The sequence below is a fragment of the Nymphaea colorata genome, chromosome 10 (assembly GCF_008831285.2).
Source record: "Nymphaea colorata isolate Beijing-Zhang1983 chromosome 10, ASM883128v2, whole genome shotgun sequence".
Taxonomy (NCBI): Eukaryota; Viridiplantae; Streptophyta; class Magnoliopsida; order Nymphaeales; family Nymphaeaceae; genus Nymphaea; species Nymphaea colorata.
Window position 1 is genome coordinate 3347871 of NC_045147.1, and position 22412 is coordinate 3370282.

The following is a 22412-nucleotide window of genomic DNA, read 5'->3' on the forward strand; positions in this document are numbered from 1 at the left end:
ACAAAAGTACTACTTCTTGTAAGCATATGAAACTTACGTATTTTGTTGTTGAGGAAAAAATAGAGAATCAATTAGTGTGTATTCAACACATTGGAACTACAGAAATGGTTGTAGATCCCCTTACTAAAGCGCTAGCATCTGGTATGTTTTCTGAACATGTTAAGAGGATGGGTTTGTGTAGTTCAATGTAAACACACTGTTAAACAAACATTTATGAATGTGATCACATATAGTTTGTTGATTCTCATTAAGTTTGTTGTATATTTATTTTATGTTCTCATTTGTTTATTGAGATGTTTTGTAAGATAACAAAGGTGGGACCTTAGAGTGGATTTTAAGGCCAATCCATCCAATTTTGTTTACCATTGATATCGACTTGGACTAGTGGGAGATTGTTGGGATTTACCCATCTAGATAGTCCTGCGTCGATGCGGGTCCGTATCCGTTTCAGACCCTTTAAGTATAAATACAAACTCGTGTCTTGTGATGGTGAGAAACGCATTCAGTTTTTTTTTTTGTCTGGGTAAATGGTCCCCTTAGTCATACGTGAATTGCCTGTCCCCAACACTGGGCTGCCATGACTGAAGAGAGAAACTCATTGCCGCCGCCACCTCCACCGCCGCCAATCCCGTAAGGGAATGACTCTATGGGGACTGCAGCCGTTCTTCCAACAGCCGCTGACATTCAGTTGGCGGTCACCTCTACACGTTTTACTTCCGCCCTATGGAACACATGAATCTATGAATGTAATTCGATTTCTGTATTTTTCGTTTGTACGCTATCTTGATTCCTCTCAAAGCTCCAGCATGCCCTTCTTCACAATGGGTGGAGAGAAGCTTCCTCCTGCCACGAGGAGGGGACTGACCTCCACCCACGACGGGTCTAGTGGTGGATCCCTCCTGTGACCAGAAGGTCTGCCAGGACTGCGTTGGGCAGTGCCCTGGCTTGCTCTCAAATGATGCCAGGGGGGGAGCCAGTGGCGGTAATGGACAATTTTCCAGGCATCCTCTTCATGCACCATATATAATTTTGGACTATCAAATTAAATCAACAGTCCACATTTAATGTCTGCAATGTGGAGTCATTATCGAGCTGCAATGTGGAGTCATTATCCAGTTATATATATATATATATATATATATATATATATATATATATAACTGGATAATGACTCCACATTGCAGCTCGATAATGACTCCACATTGCAGACATTAAATGTGGACTGTTGATCAACTTGCTAAAACTTAGTTGATTCTCTTAGGTAGTGCCAACCAATTAAGTGCACCAAAGCTATTTTTAATCCTTCCAATGGGGAAAACTAAAACTCATCGGTAAATCCGAATACAACGTTTTATAACATTTATTTAATATATCCTCACAAAATCAATAAGAAATCAGGGTCTATTTGAGATTTGCATTGATGTGAGATCACTAGTACCTTAGATTCTACGGATTCAAGGCTGAATCCAATTCCCCTCTCCCCCCCCACACCACCTTCTCTCAGAATCCCACCCTAAATAAATGGCTTCTTACATGTGATATGGATGGATTTAAGGTCCATGTTATTAAGAATATCCTTCCAAAGCATATCCTTTAATGCAACGCAGCCTCAGATCAAACACAACCTTAATGAATTAATGACCAATTGCATGCAACCGCAGAAGACATATATTTCGCTTTCAAATTTCTTTTAAGTTAAAGCCAGTGGAAGGAGGGCACAATATTGCTGTCACAACTAACAAATATAACGTCTCATTATGAGATTTTCACATATAGATACTACATCACCGAACAAGTTAAGACAGTGCATACAGTGCTTTATTTATGGATAAAGAGTATCGGACCTGACCGGACTGAAGCAGCAGCTTGGCGACCTGCTTTATTCATAGCCACAAGACCTCCTTATAAGCCTGATAACGGCACAACATTGGAGCTACAAAGCTCACCTGCAATATGTAGGGCCACTGCCACATTAGCCACATCGCGCAACGGTGCTTCTTCCCTTCCTTCCTTCCCATCAGTAGCGAAGGGAAGGGGGCTGGCAGGGATCTTGGCTGCCATCAGATTTTAAAAACTTTAAAAATTTACATGTAAATCTAAAAAATTTTAGTTTCATATATATAAAATTTATTTTGGCCCCTGTTAAAATCTTGAACCTACGGTTTGGCCTCTGCGACAAAAAATCTTGACTCCTCCCCTACTTCCCATCTTATATCTTCAATCTCACTTTCCCTCATCACTAGAGCGGGATAAATGCTCATGAGTAATGCTACATTAAATCACCTATTTATATTGGAGTTAAGGGCAACAAGTTGGTGGCTAGCTTTTGGTGTTCAAACCTTTAACTTCTCTTCAATCCATTGGTAAGCTGATGTTATATAATTAATTAAACTTACGTGCAAACAGATATCCACGGATAAGGAGATGCTATATATCCATCATCTATTTATGCTTAACTGATCTTATGCGCAGACATGTAGGTAAAACTTGAAATACACTAATTATTTTGAAATAAAATATATTGATCGGACTTAGCCTCTGCAAAATTTACAAGACTATTTTTTCTCATCTTCTTAATAAATTTTTTTACAAATTTCTACGAAACATCAAAAAATTAATGCCTTCGAGGCTAGTACAAGAATTTTGTTAACTTGATAAACAAGAAGCTTGAGTTACAACCTTTTTCAAGAATATTAATCTCTCAGTACTATATTATAAAATTTTTGTGGTGTCGTATACGACGCTGGTTATATATGTTGTCTTTGTGTATGTAATTTCGTGATTCATTTTAAGTATAACAAAAAAAGGCCATGATTAATACAAACAAGAAACTTTTTGTATGAATAAAAACGAAAACCACAAAAAGAAGATTTGGGGATTCAATAAAGGTAAAATTTATCAGTATATGCATATCATTATGACCAATATACCCTTTTAAGCAATAAAAAAACATTTTCGTTTTTTTGCCCGGCTCATAACGTTATGTCATTATCTCATAAATATTTTATTACCTCATACTTATGTTTGCTGTTATCTCATACATCCGTCCATTATCTTACAAATATTATATTATCTCATAAACATTATCTCATACTGATATTTAGTGTTATCTCATATATCTATCCACTATCTTATTTTCTCATAAACTTTTTTGTTATCTTACAAACATTATCCCATCCTTATGTTTGGTATTATCTCATCCTTATGTTTGTTGGTTATCTCATTATCTCATAAATCTTTTGTTATCTCATAATCATTATCTCATGCTTATTTTTATTTCATATATATTTGTTATCTCACACACATGCATATGTATTGTTTGGACATGAAAATAAATGTGCACATTAGTAGTAGGGTTCACATCCCACGTACACGGAGCGGTGTACAGAACCCTCTCTTTTTGTATAAGCATGCAACTTTTCTTTCTTGTTGTGCACCATACATAAGGCATTTATTTTAATAGTCTATGGTACTATTCATGGCATTAACTAAAAACATAAGGATTTGTATTAAGAAATGACAAGTAGTAGTCATCTTTTGTGGCGGCTAAGTCCAAAGATTCAAAAATAATTGTAGTCTTTTAAAGGTTTTACGTTATCCATGGATTGAAGATGACTTCAAGGGTCGAAAACCAAAGGCTAGCCACCAACATGTTGCCCTTAACTCAAATATAAATAGGTGAGCCAAGGTAGCATTACTCATGAACATTTATCCCAATCATAAGCTCTAGCTAGAGAAAGTGAGATTATACATATCAGATGGAAGGAGGAAAGGGAAGAAGCGGCGGTGCAGCGGTGCCGCTTATGATCATGGTGTTACTTGTGCTGGTTGTAGGGGAAATGGTTATGCCTGTTGCAGAGGCTCAATGCCAGAACGGGCCTTGCTGCGGTGCACTGGGTAACAACCAAGTGGACTGCAAAACAATAAATCTCAACTATTGCTGCAGCAAATTTGGCTACTGCGGCAGTGGCCCTGCCTATTGCGGGTGAGCTTTTTAGCTCCTGTACTCCTTAAATAAAGCAGTGTATGCACCGTCTTGTTTGATGATGTAATATCTATTTGTGGAATCTCATAATGACACGTTATATGTGTTTGTTGTGATTGCATTGTGTCCTTCCATTGGCTTTAGAGAAATTTGAAAGCTAAATATGTGTCGTCTTTTATGGTTGCATGCAATTGGTCATCGATTCACGGATTTAAGATCCAAGGTTGCATTAAAAGACGTGCTTTAGAAGACTAGGATCTTAGGAACGTGGATTAAAAACTGTTGATTTAACATCGGATGGAAGAGACAAAGGGCTTCATTAATTTACTGCTAATTATTTTTTGAGTTATTATTATTATTATTATTATTATTATTATAAAAGCAGAAGTATTCACGGTCGATATCTTGGTCACCCCTTAGGGGACTAAATGCCAAGTTGTGGGTCTCTGACTAATTTGGAGGATATTATCCAACATCTTCCACAGGAATACAAACACGTATAACTGTCTATCAGTTTCTGATATTTATTTTTGTTTTTATTTTATTTATGTCATGTTTGGTAATTGTCAACATATTTCATTAAGTCGTATATCTGACGTCTCAAACTATACGTCAGTAGAGTTAGAGAAGAAGTTAGCTGGTGACCAATAGGGTGTGAATTAGAAGATAGCAGTAAGCTTTTAATTGTACTTTAGTTAGGTTTTAAATTCTTAGCTAACATAGTTAAAGTCAAGTAATTAGATTAGCAAGAGTTACTTTTTTTTTTTTACTTAATTATATTCTTCATGTGTAGATTTCCACTTAATTATATATATGTAGATAATCCGGCCCTTTCTTGGCCATCGTGTGCCACTTCTAACTTAATTATTCAATTGGATTTAATTAGATTAGCTAGTTAATTTATGCAATCTAATTAAACTTCACCAGCTAGAACCTTTATAGGGGTTCATGTTAAGCTAGCTGTTGGTTTATGTTGTGCTCCTAAGTTTTCTATTTTCGTAAATTTATCCTGAGAGCATCTCTAGATATGACATTGTAGGGCCACTTTCAGAATTTCATCAGTTGGATTATTTTCTTTAATATTTTTTGTCAATTAGAATTGGTTTTTTTTTTCATCTCCTCTGCTTTTGTTTTAGTTTATTTACTTAGTTTTTCTTGTATACAATCCCATGTCGAGCCATTGGGTCCTCCATGAGTGGACACTCCTTTTACAGCAAATGAAATGTCAGCTCTAATCATGGGCACTCCTTTTAAGTGCTTTCTTCATACCATACAGAGGCTTTCAAAGTTAGCAAACATGATTTTTGAGGATCGGATTACTCAAAATCAGGTTGTTGTTTCATGCAATAGTATCTTCAATGGTAACGTCAGTGAAAATATAGTAGTGACACCACGTATGCCTGCTTCCTGAGGATGTATAAGTAATCCCTGTACTAACAGATTCTCTTTTTTAGCATCAGTGATTGCCCAATTTCTTGTAGTGACTTTACAATACGTATTATTTTCCATGAGACGGAAAGCATATCAAGATTGATCACCATTATGTGAATGAGAAACTCCAAACTAATGAGGTAGATACAGCATTTGCTAAAAGCAAAAATATTGACTAAAAGCTTCCCAAGGTAAACATCAATGGATGTATGGTTGTGATGGCATCACCACCTCACTTGGTGAGCGTTGAAAGATATGATTCCTTTGAAGGTTGATGAAATCTATCATCCTTATCTTTTAGGATATGCAAGTGAAAATATAATAGTGGCAACATGTATGCCTTCGTGACGATGCGTAGGTGATCCTTTTATTAACATTTTTTTTATCATCATTGGTTGCCCAACTTGATGCATTGATTTTACAATAAATCTTTTTTCCAATGAGAGAGCGAAACGTATTAAGATTACTCACCGTTATGTGCATGAGAAACTTCAAACCAATAAGATAGAGACTGCATTTGCTAAAAACAAAATATTGACTAAAAACTTTCAAAGTAGAAATTAGTAAACATCAATTGAATGTATGGTTGTAATGACATCTCCACCCTTTGGTGAGTGTTGAAAGACGGGATTCATTTGAAGGATGAAATCTCTCGTCCTTACCTTTTAGGATACATCAGTGAAAATATAATAGTGGCAGGTAGGATACATCAGTGAAAATATAATAGTGGCACCATGAATAGGCCTGGGCATCGGGCCGGGGTCTGGGCTGGGAAAAACCTGGCCCCGGCCGGGCCCGATAGGGCCGGCCCGGGTCAGCCCGGCCCGGCCCGATTCGGCACGTTTAGATTAAAAAAATATTTTCTTTTTTATTTTTTGCAAACCCTCCCCCTTCCCCCTTCCCCTGCTCCCCCTCTCCTTCCCGCTTCCCCGCCTTCCCCCATCGGGCCGGGCCGGGCCCGGGTTTCTGGCCCAACGGTCCGGGACCGGGCCCGGGTTTCTGGCCCAACGGGCCGGGGCCGGGCCGGGCCGGGCCGGGCCGGGACCCGGGATATCGGGTCGGGTCGGGCTCGGGCCCGGGTTTCTGGCCCGACGGGCCGGCCCGAGCCGGGTCTTACCGGGCCGGGACAGGCCGAGCCGGCCCAGCCCGATGCCCACCCCTGACCATGAATGTTGTTTGTGAGGATGCATAACTGATCCCTTTACTAACGTATTATCTCTTTTTTTTAAAAAAAGAAAATCGGTTGCCCAATTTCTTGCATTGATTTTATAATATTTCTTGTTTTCCTTGAGAGTGCGAAGCATAACAAGATTGATTGTCATTATGCATGTGTGCGGGAAAATTCAAATCAGTGAGGTAGAGACTGCATTTGCTAAAAGAGAAAATAATCTTGCAAATGCATTGAATAAAAGCTTCCAGAAGTAAAAATATCTATTGCATGTATGGTTGTAATGACATCTACAATGCACTTGATGGTGAGTGTTGAAAGATACAATTGCTTTGAAGACTGATGACATCTCTCATCCTTATCTTTTAGGATTTCTAGATGTGGTTTTAGATATCGCTTAATCGTCAAAAACTATCACAGTCATTGAATAGACTGGCATGAGGCTTCACGACATCGCGAGGATAATGTAGGTCAACATTAGATAGAACTATGTAAAAGTGAGTTAATTGTTTTTGTGATGCATGTAAATTAAGCCGTTGACCATGTTGTCTAATGTATCCACCCTGGATCTGCTGGAATTATCCACTAAACACTGAGAAGCCATGGAGAGCCTTCTAAGAAAAGTTAAAGTAAAACGAAGCACAACCTCCAATATGGCTGACACAATCAGTCAGTTCTGTCTTTATAAATGTTCTAGTCATATTTTCATATGAAGATGTTCCCAAGCCCCATGCATTCATAGCAAACAGACTTGATGTCATTCCTTCTTCCCAGCCTGCCATGCTAGCGCTCTCAAAAAATTGGGTCTTGGGTAAATTCTCAAAAGAACACTTACCTTCTTGTTGCCAAGTTCCTAAGACTTATACATTCTTTTTTGGTGATGGGATGAAGATCTTGATCTTTTAATTTGTGGTACCTTGTCAGAAGATATTTAGGATTGAGACTGCAAAAAAATATCAACAAGTAGATAATAGTTGTTTTAAAAGAAATTAAGGTTCATGAAGCGGACACCTTGAAAATCTTGGATTGAGACATTTACTCAATTATCATTTCAACCACCAGTCATATATATTCTCCTTGAAAATCCAAACAAATGTGGCCAAAAATAAGTGCTCATATGAAATAAGATTTTTTTTTTTTCAGAATGTAAATTAGTTTTAGAATTTCTTCTGGACATGCTTCACCAGTATGTCTGAAGGCCAACTTATTAGTGTTGAAACAGAATTTCATGGCCTATAAAATTTTTGTAGTTTTCCATTCTTGACTTACGCCATTCTTTTGTAATTTTTTCTTTTTTAAATTAAAGCCACAAACAATTTTGTATACTATCAAATAAATGCTTGATGTGGTCTGCACTTCTATGAACCAAAACAAGAAAATACGTCAACTTATACATAAGATAACAATTATGTAATCTAATACTAATAGACACGAATTGAAAAGATTGCAACTAAAGCTTCTTTTTTCTCAAGTTCACAAAATTTCATTGCGGACGTCATGGTACTTCATTCATGTTTAATGGAAAGTAAAACCTTTATGAGGAAAATCATAGGTTGCTTTGAAATCGTTAAGGGAAGACTAAGTCTGAATATTCAAACAGAATAGTCGTATTTGAGCTTCACGTTATTCATGTATGTCGTTGATTAAATGGTGCATATGAACCTTAACCTTATACGTCAAAGATGCTTCCAGGGCTTAAAACCCACAGGCTAGCCATCATTGGCTATAATTTTCTATGTGATCAAGTTTGTAATATTGTAGCTAGTTAATTTGCTAGTGGTTATATGATGTAAGCTGGAATGGCATTTGGTTTTTCATCTTTCCAATTTTTTCTTATAGTAGTTGTTTTGTAGTTTTATTTGATCTTATTAGTGGTGCTTATTGTAGAAAACTATAATTGTTTGTCAGAGTTAGACATAGTGCAGAAAATTGAGCTTCTTCTACATTCTCGAACTTTCTTCTGAACAAAAAAATTGCCTACTTTGCACACTCCATGGAGAAAATTCTTAGATTTTTGGACAAAATTTGGTGTCATTAACTTCCCTGACACATCTACTATATCGGGGGAAACTTTCAGAATTTTTGGACTTATTTTCATATGTGGTTTTCAAAAAATTTTCAAAAACTGGTTTCCATGGTTATCTATTTTCAGGTCTCTTTGAGAAAAGTTCATGTCTTAGGATTTAGGGGAAATTTTGAGTTCCATGAAAAGGCTATTCCTTCTCTAACAACTTAGCTTTCAAACAAGCCCTATTTTGGTGAATGTGGACATCATTTGCCCTTCTAAATTTTCTATTTCCTAAAACCTAGCCAGAGCTAGAGCATTTCTATACTATATAATAGCGGCATTTTAGTAATTTGTTTAGTTTATTTCTTTATTTTCTTTTGTCAATTACACTATTTTGAGACTCCTCAAGGATTCATAACTACATTGAAGATATAAATTGCAGATCTTGCTAGAGTCCTTGAGCAATTAGGAAAGATTTGTTTCTTGGACTGGATTGTTGTCTTTGTGTGACTGCAATATCTTTTGTTTGAGTAACAAAGAGTATTTTATTCATTTTTTATTTGGATCTAATCAGGCACATGACTATCATGGAGATCAAGAATTTTAAGTGCTATTTGATTTCCACTTGTACTTCATCAAAACCATCTTTTAAAAATACTTGACGACAAATCTCACAAAAATTTGATCATCAAAAGTATCCTTGAGATAAGAAAGAGTTTTTTTAAGTAGTGTCCAACCACTGGGTCCTCTATGTATTGGCACATGCTATTTACAGCAAGTGCGATGTCATGTCTAACGATAGTAGCATATTGTAAGGCTCCAATAAATCTTCTATATGATATGGAGTCATTTAAACCGGTCTAATGCTTTTTTAAAGCTGGACATGTAGCCATGAGATAGAGATCGCCATTACATCTTTTGGACCTGCCCTCATTAGACATTTGATAATGTATGTTTTCTGTTATGACCAAATATTTTTCTAATAAGACGACTTCAAAACCAAGAAAATAATGAAATTATGGTAGATCTTTGAGAGAAATCTCCATGCTGATTGAAGTTTTCAAATGGACAGTTGACAGAAAAACGGCGTAATGAAGGTGTGAACTAACAAGGCAACATACATAATCCAAACTTGATTTGAGTTGATAGCACTACCAATATGAGGGAAGATGGTCCCAATTGTGGCCTATTGGGAAACAGATTGGGCCTTTTAAGTTCTTTGCTCCATCCTTAAACTATGTGCAACAAGTATTTCTTGTATAGCTATTCTCAACAATATTCAAAAGATCTTGTGACAAAAAAAAAAAAAAAAAACTCATTTTATGCTTCCAGACTCATAATTATATCCATTAAAAATAGGCACCAATGCTTGGAAAAGGTCAAAATTGTCTCAGGAATTTGAAATGGTTTACACATGCATAGATATGTTTAACTTGCACACTTAATTCTTCAGCTTTCACAAACAATCACCACCTTACACAACAATGCTCAGGTTCAATCAAACCTAAGCTCTGAAACCACCATTAGCAACAGAAAACAAACAGCAGCCAACTTGCAAGTCTAAGATGAGTCTCCTGCCATTCCTCTTTCTTGTTTAGGCAAATTACAAATAGAAGTGGAAAACATAATAGATAAAACATGAAAGATACAAATGGGTAACACAAAGAATCAAATGGAGAATAGAGTTTACGGCACAAACACTTTCAATTCTGATATATTTTGGTAGAGTAGGAGTGTTTCAATATTCCACAGCTCAGCAAAAGACCGACGTCCACCCTTCTCCCCCATCCCTCACAGTTTTAGCCCTACTTTTTAGTATCTGAGGTGCTGCCTTTGATATGCTTAACTTGCACATCAATGACCTTACACGGAGGTAGACCCTCTGTATATTCGAACTGGGGACTGAGTACGCATCTACCTGCCCCTGACTCAAGCTATTGCATCAACCTCTTGGAGTTATGAGTGCTGCTGCCTCTAGTATTTTGCTTGCAGCTCAGGTGAGTTGATTAAAAGGTGATGAAGTGAGGTTAGGTAAGTCCATCGTCAGGCAAGGCGTGGGCCTGACAGCATTGATTCATTGAAGAGTAAGTTTCACTGTTAAAACTGTCAAGTGTAAACTATTAATAAAAATAATGAAAATTTTGAAAAAAGACAATTAAATAATAAATATATCAATAAAGAACAATCTTAAAAAGCACATTTAATTAGTGTAATCATCTTTGGCCAAGAAACTGAGCAGCAAGAACAGTATTATATTTTCATTCAAAATCTTGTCCAATTATAAGTTAGTTTGCTCGATTCTCATGCGGTTCTAGAATAATTTAAAACTCGATTCTAAAATGATTAAAAGCACAGATCCCAACTACATAGAGCCCAGAAAACAAGCATTATGCATTGAAAAGCAAGACTTGCTGCTGGAAAAGGGAAGAACACTGCCAGCGGGGATATCTGATTCAAACACGATCAAATGCATGTGGATCAGTTTGTATCCATTTTTTTTTATAGAAAATCAACATAAGCACGATGCTACGATGATTTGGCAGCCTTGCCCTGATTCTTTGAGTCTTATTAAAACTGACACTTACGACTGTCTATTTGGTTCTCTTGTGGTCTACATCTTTCTTACCATGGGCTGGCATAACAATACAAGCTGGAGGTTGGTAGGCAGTCAGTCTTAATTCTGAGTATCAGGGGCATCAGCTTCCTTTGCTAATACAAAAGGAGGTCACTGATACACAAACTGAAGTACAGTGGGAGCGGTGCCTCGAGGCCTCGCAAGTATGCCTTATACTTTAACAAACCATTTAACAATAATAACACATTGTTATTGTCTCGTTAATGTGTCTCAAAAAATTAGAAAAATTCATTGAATATTGTAACAAGTGTTCGTTGAATCTGCTCTATTTTTGTGATACATATATAAGACAGTAACAATGTGTTACTGATCAGACAAAGGATTGGGTAGAACCTAATTCGGCTCTTTGGGGCTGTTTGTTATTCTTTCATAAATCTTGATTCATGGAACACTAGAATAAGTCCTCCATGAATCTACCCTAATGTATAGGTAAAATTCATGCAAAATTTTGACAAGTCAATCTACCGTTATCTAAAGGCAAATTCATGGAATAGTAACAAATTGTTCTTATTATCAAACATTTTAATAACATGGTTCCTGGCATCAAAGCGGAGGTCTAAAATGTGACTTGACTTGAATGAAGTGGAGGGCCTACCTTGAGGACATTTTCTTCTTTTTAAAATTGTATAGGGCTGCATAGGCAACAGAGGATATATGCAGATTAGTTAGATTAGTTCGATACAAAGTGGAACCTTCAAAATGCTACTTGGCAAGAATCCTCCTCTTTATAGTGAGAGAGGCGTCATACTTGGGAACAAACACCACATGGACGACATCTACTGGGAACGTATTTTCCATGCTGTGAAAATCTATGAAGCTTCTAAAAGTCGGGGAAATTTCTGAAACTAATAAAGTTAATGAAACTTGTGAAATTCATGAAATTTGGGAAGTGTATAAAATTTTAGAACATTGTTCACGACAACACCTTTGTCAATAACTTTCATTTAATTTCTTCTTTCATTATGTCAACTAGAAACAAACACAAATTAAATATGTAAACACATAAAGATCACATTATAGTGACTAGGGCTGCACAACGAGTTGAGCCAACTCAGGCTCGACTCGAACTCGCTCGGAAAAACTCGACTCGAGCTCGACTCGTTTATAAATGAGTCGAGTTCGAGCTGAAAGTTAAACTCAAATCAATAAATGAGTTGAGTTCAAGTTGTAAGAACTCGACTCATTTATGCTCGGCTCGGCTCGATTGTTAAAAATCGTTTCGTTTAATTATATGAACTGGTTCACCGAGCCACCGATTCACCGATTTAGGTTAAACTTTTTTTGTTTATTACGTTTTCATCTTTAATACTTTCGTTTTGACTTCTCCCTGTCTCTCTCTCATTTTTACCGCCCACGGCTGCAACGACTCACCACCGCTCTCTTTCCTCTCTACCACTCACCGCCACACACGCCATGACCACCACCACTCACCTGATGTGCAACGGCGCCAAAGCGGTGGAAGGGACATTGGGGCTAACGTTAGGGTTCCTCCGATTCTAATCACCTCTCCTCGCAACGGAAAGAGGCGACAAGGTTAAGGGTTTCGCCTTCGCATAGCTATTTGGGTAACGATGCGACCATCCAGCAGAGTCCGGCCACTATACTGGTTAGTCTCTCTTCTCACTTTTCCCTGAAACCCTAGCATTCTTTTGAAGCTCCACCATACATGTTTAGGGCTTTTTTCACAGGTGGATGTCGAGACGGAGGTCATCGGCAGACAGATAAAGAGGACAGATGAAGAGGAGGATGTTCAAGAAGTTCAGTTTTAGGGGAGTTGATCTCGATGCCCTCCTTGACATGCCCACAAAGGAGCTCATCAAACTCTTCCATGTCCTGGCTCAAATAAGGTTTGTATCTCTCGCACTCTGTTTTCCATCCTCCTCCCTCTCTCTTTCTCTTTTACATGGTTTTCCGTCTTTTTGACGAATGTGTAGGTTCCAGAGAAGTTTGAAGAGGAAGCCGATGGCATTGATAAAGAAAATGCACAAAGCAGTAATCAATCTCTTCCTTAAATTTCATTTTGTTTGAGAAACATCTTCCTGGTTGAGTTTGAATTGGGGCTTCAGCACATAGTTGTTTTTCATGGTGGATTTTGTTTGCCTGCATTTTGCCTTTTTTAGTTGTACCATAGAATTTGCTTTGATGTCGTAAATGAATTAAACGAGTTGACATAAACAAGTTTAAAAAAACAAGACATAAACGAGTTAATCGAGTTAAGGGAGTCGAGTTCGAGATCGACTCTGTATATTCGAGTTGAGCTCGAGCTTGTGTTAGGGAGCTCGACTCGAGTTCGAGCTCGAGCTTGACTCGGCTCGTGTGCAGCCCTAATAGTGACGGTGACACTTTGACCAAGTTGTGGCAGCCGTGATCTCCAAAAAGATGTAAAGCAAAGAGGAAAAGAAAAATAGCTAGTAGTTTTTTTTTTAAGAAATTTTAAAGGATTTCGTCCACATTACTGCCAAATGTTAGGTAGAAAGAGAAGCTTTTGGCTTTTGGCAACAAGAAAGAGCATCTGAAACTCGTCCTTCTATAACGGACGGCCAGGATAGTGTCACTCACTGTTGATGAACGAAGCAAATCGCTTGAGCAGCAACTTCGCCTTCTCATCCTCTGGCCTGAACAGATGAAAAACGTGTTCCTCCCCTTCCACCTCCTCCACCTCCGCCTCACCCTTCCAACCTCTAGCAGTCAAGGCTTCATAGAACCACCGGCCGCGGCCCCGCAGGAAGTCCTTTCCAGCAATGGCTACCAACACGCGCCTGCATCCCAGCCCAGAGAGGGACAGCGAGCCAACCGCTAGCGGATTCATAATGGGGTCGTCGACTCCAGGGCTGGCAGGGCACGCCAACTTCCATATCAACTCTACACGTGCTGCCAACACCGGCAACTCGCCGTCGAGGATAGTCGACGACCAGAAGTATGGATGGACCAGAAGGGTCCCCTGGATCTTCACCAGGTCTTCGACTGGCGGACCCGATCCATGAACTGCAGATGTGCCGCCTGCTCTCATGGCTACATGGTGGATGAGGTTGGCACCGGCGCTGTCGCCAGCGACCATGATGTGGCTGAGGTCGGCATGATTGGCGATCCACGGCTCAGTGCCTGGTCTAGTCTGGCGCACCGCCCACTGGAAGTCTACCCAGCAGTCGTGGTGGCAAGTTGGGGCATGATGTTCCGGGGCAAGGCGGTACTCGACGACGAGGGAGTTGAGGTAGTTGTGGTAGAGAGGGAAAAAGGCAGGCCCGCTGAAGAAGCCACCACCATGGAAGTAGAGGCCGCCGGTGATGGTTGCCGGAAAGTGGGGGGAGGTAGAGGCGGGCGGAGAGGGCAGTCTCAGGGTCGATGAGGATGTCCTTTAAGGAGACACCGGTGGTATGATGGTCGGTGGAGGGAGGGACCCTCTCGTTGCCGTTCAGCCTCTCTACCCAGCCGTCCTTATGGAGCCGAATGAATCCAGGGACTTCGGCTATCAACTCTGCGGAGGAATCCATGGTTGGGAGATGTGAGAGAGAGAATCTGTGTGTCTCCTGTGTGCCGGAGCCCTTCTCCTTGTAATCTTATTTGTAAATGGATGTTGTTTTCAGTTTCCTAACACTGCTTTATTTTTTTATTATTTATTATGTTGTCGACATGAGGATGCTTTTATTTCAAGTGTCCTACACAGAGGATCTCTTGAAGGTTTTTTTTTTCTTTTCCAAAATAAGGTATCTGGTCAGATCAAGTAGTTTGATTTTAATCAGCTGGACAATTTTTTACAATTATTTTGATTTTCTGTCAAGTTCGGAGGCTGAGAGATTACTTCGAAAGGCCCATGCCTGTTGGGGGGACAATTATGCATCCAATATAATTCTTTAAAATTTCAGTGTACGTCATTGTGCACACTATTTCAATTTGTGTCTAGACTCGTGCTTAAATTAAGAAAGGGTAACTTACTTATGAATAGGCCCAAAAAAAATTGGGTACATTAATGAAACAAGTGTTTTTTGAATTTGTCACATTTTTATGGACATTAACAATGTATTACTACCAAACCGTTTCTAAATAATCTTTTGTATATCTCATATTTGATATTGGAGCTTATTTGAGATCATTGAGAATCTTAGATATGGAGAACTCAGGTCACACATTGTCCAACATCATATCTAAGGTTTTTGCAACATAGGGAGTATCATATCCTCTTTTTTACTTGTTGGTTGGATACGGTATTTGTTTATACTGTAGGTTGTAAGAGGCATTTAAGGTGGAACTCAGATTTAAGATTTGAGGCTCTATCCAAAATAGAAGAAAGTGTGGGATGGACTTGAGAAACCGGAAAATAAATGGTCCAACTTACGAACTTTCTCAACGTGGTAGATGAATTTCTTGAAGGATTTGAAAAATTGTGAAAGACACTTCTCGAGTAAACTAATAGGACGGCGGAAATTATTAAAAAACCCCATGAAAGCAAAGTTTCATCATACTCTTATGAGGTGGGGGACTGAACTCAATCAATCGATCATCATGGAAGAATAACGAAAATGGTAGCTCAAGTATTTCTAAAGCATCTATGTATACAGATCCTTCTTTGTGTGTAGGAAATGCAGGAGGAATATAGTAGAAAAGAACAGTAATCTTGAGTTGTTCTATCAGGGGACAAAGCAAATTAGTTAGACCATTTGCAGAACGACAGGAGCGTTCGATCGAGCATAAGTTGTTTGTAAGAAAAGGAAAATGGTTTGAGAAGAACAATGAGCAGAAGAGTTCAGTTGTGTAGTTTCTCAATGATCGCAGACAAAAAGAGAACAAACTTAATTTCCCTTCTTTATTTGTCCTAGAGTGGAAATTTTTTTTAGGCAAGAAGAAGCGAGCTAACATAAAATATTATGGATCTTTTTTATTGTGAAAGGTTGATGCAGGAGTTTCATTGTATGCATCATGGTGGTCCACAAGGATATTTATTATAAGCTCCAATCAGGCTGTGACGCTCAGCAAAAAAATATCTCAGTGTGAAAGAGGTGAAGGACAATTCTGTTACAGAGAACATTGGAGGCCATTCAAGAATGTGAAATTATTAATTCATAAAATTCGATAATTTTTTTTCTTGTTTTCTTTGCTCCTTATCCCCTTATTGTAACTACAAATATGTGTTGAGAAATGAAATGGGTGTGTGCTCCTACTCTGGTTTCTATTCTTTCTACTCTTCTTATAGCATGACTACGTGATATCGGAGTAATGTCCACGACTGGCCCTAAGTGATCATCTCATCCCAATGGTGGAACACTGCATGCAGGATCAGAGTCTCTTGGGATGTCAACTTTGCGGGTTCTTCCAACCCTTATTATTTGCATCATTCTGACAATCCTGAAGCTATTCTGGTTTCACCACTCTTGAATGGAGATAACTACCTTACCTAGAGCCATAAAATAACTATGGTGTTGTTTGCCAAAAACAAGCTCGGGTTTGTGGATGGAAGTCTTCACCAACCAAGCATCGCCAGAGTTTATGGCTTGGAGGCGCTGCAATCATGTGGTATTGTCTTGGATTATTAATTTTACTTCTTGTGAGATTATGGGTAGTGTGATGTATGCTACATCTGCCATAGACGTGTGGATTGATCTTATAGAACGTTTCACACAAGGGATAGTACCACGAAAATACCAATTAAAATTTGCTACTTGTTGTTTGTCAAAAAACGCCATGATTGTTGATGCATACTATACTAAAATCAAATCGTTGTGGGATGAACTAAGTTCTTCTAAACCTCTACCTGAGTGCTCTTGTAGTGGTATGAAACTCGTGGCAGAGTGGTTGCAAGAGGATCGTGTCATTCAATTTCTAATGAGACTGAATGACACATTCACTAGTACTAGAGGATAAATTCTATTGCATCACCCATTGCCTTTAGTTTCCAAGGTTTACTCTCTTGTACTTCAAGAAGAAAAGCAGAGAGAGGCACGAGTGATGAGCAATCCAGTTGAGAATGTTGGTTTGCCTACTATTGATGGGGATCTCAAAGTTGTTAAAAGCTGAAACAACAAAAAATCTCAATTTCATTGCAGGTATTGCAAAATTTCAAGACATACCAAAGAGAGATGTTTCCAACTAAATGGATATTCTTCAAATGCTAAAGATGGCAATCAAAGGTATGTGAAATCTGCTTCCTACTTGTCTTTTGATGACCACGATGGTGAAAAACCTCAATCTATAGCTTCAGCTACAGCTACAATAGACAAAGGTCTCAATAAAGATTCTGCATCTTTCTTTACAATAGAAGAATACAATCAGATCAAACTTCTTCTTAAATATCGCTCATCAGCCCAGTGTAGTTTTGTAGGTCTGTCTGTTGACTCTTCTAGTACTTGGATTTTGGACGACGATGCAAGTGATCATATGTGTTCATCATTGAACATTATGTTCAATGTGTCACTTCTTCAGTTCTCATTTTTTATTAGACTACCTGACAATAAACTAGTTTCAGCTACTCATAAATGACAAGTCCAGTTGTCTCCTAACCTTACGTTGCAAAATGTCTACTATCTTCCCAATTTTAAATTCAATCTAGTTTCCATAAGTTCTGCTTAACATCTACTTATTATGATGTCGATACCTAAAAACATTGGATTGAAATATGCTTTTTGACATGTCGCTAGAATTTTATAGGAGAAGAAAACTAAAACTCATATAGGAATAAGTAAAGTATCATGTTTAGGTTTTTTAAAAAATGATAAATTAACAATTGACTTTCAGCTATTTGAACTCTGATTGTAGATAGAAGGAAGATCAATAAGGAAGAGGATATGCTTGAAAATCTTGGAAAGGAGAGGATTCTAAAAATTATTAAACCTTCAAATAAGAAGACGATATAAAATTTGAACTTGTAAAAGCAAGGACCATTTTAAAATGATTAATACTCAAGGGTTATTGCTGAGGGAAAAAAACTTTTTCCTTCTATTCACAATGACTCTTTGGTCAACACTCAACTCATAATCCTAAATTTAACTTTCACCTTATTCTTCTGTATCAACCACAAACAACACATTATATTCAAAGAGAAAATTTACATCGTTGAAAGTTTGATTTGTAAGTAGTTGCACAAACCGTTCCCAATTATATTGCAGTTCGTCCTTTTTCTAAACTCTATCAAGTCTTGTCAAATAAGGAGGCTGAAACATCACCATTGTAAGGCCCACCATGTTTTGAAACCATCACGTATTCCAAGTGAGTTGGGGGGAGGGGACCTATCGTCAGAGCCGAAGTTCTCACATAATCTTTTGTTTCCTTAGGAATCGTTTGGCAAATGCAATGCTATATGAGTGTTTCATGAATCCACCCTCAAGATTGGGTAGATTCATAGATACCTAGCATTAGTGTTTCGTCAATCTAACTTTTGAGGTAGATTCATGGAATACTAACATAGTGTTTCAACGGCGGAACAATGCCTTAGTGTACAGGTTTTGCTTTCAGTGCTTTGGGATGCCACTCTGCTGCACTTCAGCTTGATCAGTGACCCCTCTTTTCTAACACGATTCAGTATTTAGTATCACTCCAACAATTTAAATCTTGCATATAACATTTTTATTTGTCTTAGCTCGTGCTTGAACAAGGGAGACAAATGTGACTATTTCTGCATGAATCTAACTTAAGCATTTCTTTGACCTTTTGAGGATGGATTTGTCTAAGATAAAGAAAAGCATAGAAAGGTGTTGAGAAAAGGGAAACTTGTGAGTGGTCCGACTTACCCTTTCTTAATGTGAATGATGAATTTGTCGAAGGATTTGAAAAATGTGAATGACCTTGCATCCAAGTGAAGCTAATAAGAGGAGACTACGATTTTTAAGAACTCTATGAAATTAAGTAAATTTTCATCCTACTCTTTTGAGGTGGCTAATCAACAAGTCTCACTTTAAACAAGGCAGAAATTCTTAATCGTTAAAACTTGTGAGAGAAACGATTTAGAGGAAGCTATTTTGTCTTCACCAACTAATAAAGATAAGGGATTGAATTGTAGGGCCTGCTCACACTGGCAAAATGGAAGTGAACACTTCGGATCATCAACATTAAAGAATAACCAACGAGGTAGCCCCAATACTTCTATAGTGTCTCCACTGACCATACAAATCCTTCTTGTGTTGGGAATGAAAGGAGGAATGCAGCAGAAAAGAACAGTAACTGGGTGATCTTATTGGCCGCCTAGCATCCGAAGCAAGACTGCACGCTAATTAGATCATTTGCAGAACGGTAGGAGCTACCGTTTGTGCAGGATGGAATAGATGGTCGCGGCAGAGGGCGAGACCCTGGAGTCCTCCAGTTAATTTCCCCGCAATCAAACTACACTGGTGGAGGCTTTTAGTGTCGATGAGAGGGATGGCAGTCAATAAAGGCATGCATAGATATGTGTGCATGACGATGGGTCGGTGGGTCAAAGTTCCACATGTCTTGTACAAACCCTTTCTATTTCCTCTAGTTCTTTTCCTGTTTTTGACGATGCAGACAACAAAGCATGGTGTCCCAAGACGGACAGATGAGATCCAATTTAGGAGATTTTGACTGTAATTAGAAAATTTGCATTAATTGGATGTTAATAGTTCTTGTTTTTTGTTTAATCAACAAGATGGTAGACCTATCCTTGAACAGGTGTATTTCAGTCATTGGGTCCACAATTAAACACACTGTTTCACTAATAACAGAAAAGTTCTTGTTTAGAAGAGAGATACAGTCATTTCTGCTGGCAACTTATCTTGCAATCTAAACAAAAAGGATACAGTAATTTCTTTTCAGAAGAACTCTGAACTGAATTGAGAAGAACGCTGAACAAAGTGAATTCAATTCAGCTTCCTACTTTCTCAGTTATCTAAACAAAAAGGATACAGTAATTTCTTTCAGATTTTTATCAAATACCATCCTACTCGTATCAGTGGTTGCCATTTCTGAATCGACTCCTGCGCTCCAACATCATCAGCTGCCTTCTTCTTCATATGATTGAGAACTTTTCTTCTCCTTTTCACTAAATCCTATTTTAAAACACTTTTGGCAAAAGCAATTGTTCATAACTTAAGCGGGTCAGGACTCAATCGATGGCATCAACCTGCGCGGTTGATGAACGAAGCAAATAGTTTTAGCAGCAACCTCGCCTTCTCCTTCTCCGGTTTGAAGAGGTGGAAGACGTGTTCCTCCCCCTCCACCTCTGCCTCGCCCTTCCACCCGCTGCCGGTCAAGGCCTCGTTGAACCACCAGTCACGGTCCCGCATGCCGTCCTTCCCAGCGATGGCTACCAACACGGACCGGCACCCCAGCCCAGAGAGCGGTGGCGAACCGACCGCCAGCGGGTTAAGGATTGGGTCGTCATCTCCGATGTTCGCAGGGCATGCCGCCTTCCAAAATGCTTGTATGAGCGCCACAACCTCTGATGTCTCGCAACCGAGGCGAGCAGAGGACCAGAAGAAAGGGTGCACCAAAATGACTCCTTGAAGCTTTACCGGATCTTCAAGGGCTCGACCAGATCCAAGCGCTGCAGAGGCGCCGCCGGCACGCATGGCCACATGGTAGGCGAGGTTGCCGCCGGCGCTGTCTCCAGCAACCACGACGCGGCCCAAGTCGGCATGATCAGCGATCCACGGCTCAGCACCAGGCCCTGTTTGGGACACCACCCACTGGAAGGCTTCCCAACAGTCGTGGTGGGAGGTGGGGACGGGATGCTCCGGAGCCAGGCGGTAGTCGACGGAGACGGCAACGGCACCGGACTCGGTGACAAGGGAGTTGATGTAGTTGTGGTAGAGAGGGGAGAAGGCAGACTCGATGCAGAAGCCACCACCATGAAAGTAGACTAAGAGTGGACTGCGGTGGTTGCCGGAAAGTGGGGGGAGGTAAATGCGGGCGGAAAGGCCGGTTTCGGGGTTGATGAGGACGTCCTTGGAGGAGACGCCGGTGGCATGATGGTCGTTGGAGGGAGGGACCCTCTCGTTGCCCTTCAGCCTCTCTACGCGGCCATCTTTGTAGATACGGAGATATTCAGGAACCTCCTGGTCCAACTCTTGGGAGGGATCCATGGCGGAGAAGGAGAGATGCAGTCTGAAGGGGAGATGGAAATGGTTCTAAATACAAGTTCTTTCTGCAATAGTACTCAAAGTAACTAGTTTTTTTCTCGGTCATTTCTGTGTTCAAACGTTGTAAATCCAAAATCCTTTTTTTTTTTTTTAATGACAGGGCAAATTCTTGTTTGCTGTTACAAGTTGTCATTTTATTATTAACTTTAAACTTTGCTAGAAAAACAGTCTCACTTTTATTTGAGAAGAGTGAGAGGAAGCCCAAAACCATCCGTCTCTCCCACCTTTTCCCTGGTTTCAAAGAAAATTGAAGGTTGACCACCTACCATCTCTGCCCGTTGCATCAACCCTTTGAGGGATATCTTAAAACATAATCTATGCATCTAAAAAAACCTATGAAATTAATTTTGTAAAGATGAATTCAAAAATAACATTTTCTATTAGTGTATTATAATCATCTCTCACACGTGTGTGTATATATATATATATACGTATATATATATATATATATATATATATATATATATATATATATATATATATATATATATAATGGTGCAATGTCATCATCAATTGAAAAGTAGCATTACTTGTCATTGGTTGATTATGGCACTTGTCATTAATTAATTATGACATTTCACCATTACAAATAGAATTCTATAATAAACCACTTGTATTGCTGTTAACTGGAGTTAACTTCGATGCCTATAAAAAAAGTATTTTAAGATCGTATTCCTTAAAAATGTGTGTCTTCATAACGTTCATATGTGCCATAATCAACCAATGACAAGTAATGCCAACTGTTGTCAATTGATTATGGCATTGCACCATTACAGAAGAAATACCATAAGGCAAGGTGATAGATTTATCCAAAAAAGCTTGCTTAGTTGTAGAACTAATCTGTTATTCCTTAACCTGTGGTGAAGGAAATCAACCTGAACTATTATTTTTATGTTTTGAAAAACAATAGATTAAGAATTGATTTTCACCTATTTGAACTGTGGTAGATTAGATTAGAGGGAAGACGATAAATTTGAAAATCTTGGAAAGGAGAAGGGCTTTTCTAACAATGATCAAACCGTCAAAAGAGAAAGGGCTATTGTAACCATGTCTAATTTCTAACAATGATCAAACTACTCAAAAAAGAAGTTTCCTTTTTATTA

General features: G+C 38.8%; 2 protein-coding genes across 2 annotated transcripts; both read right to left on the reverse strand.

The window, feature by feature from the left end:
* Positions 1-13778: 13778 nt before the first annotated feature.
* Positions 13779-14718, reverse strand: LOC116262185 (2-hydroxyisoflavanone dehydratase-like). The gene is made up of 2 exons (XM_031641321.1): positions 14470-14718; positions 13779-14354 (listed from the first exon to the last, which is right to left on the reverse strand). Exons 1-2 carry the CDS (start codon positions 14716-14718, stop codon positions 13779-13781), a joined length of 825 nt encoding a protein of 274 aa, XP_031497181.1.
* A 5302-nt stretch (positions 14719-20020) lies between these two features.
* LOC116262969 (probable carboxylesterase 12) lies at positions 20021-21253 on the reverse strand. The gene has a single exon (XM_031642524.2). It carries the CDS (start codon positions 21250-21252, stop codon positions 20287-20289), a length of 966 nt encoding a protein of 321 aa, XP_031498384.1. The 5' UTR covers position 21253; the 3' UTR covers positions 20021-20286.
* Between the last annotated feature and the right edge of the window lie 1159 nt (positions 21254-22412).

Coding starts and splice junctions, on each gene's coding strand:
- LOC116262185 (XM_031641321.1), bottom strand. CDS start 14,718: ATGGATTCCTCCGCAGAGTTGATAGCCGAAGTCCCTGGATTCATTCGG. Junction 14,355..14,469: donor GGTGGTGGCTTCTTCAGCGG/GCCTGCCTTTTT, acceptor GTAGACTTCCAG/TGGGCGGTGCGCCAGACTAG.
- LOC116262969 (XM_031642524.2), bottom strand. CDS start 21,252: ATGGATCCCTCCCAAGAGTTGGACCAGGAGGTTCCTGAATATCTCCGT.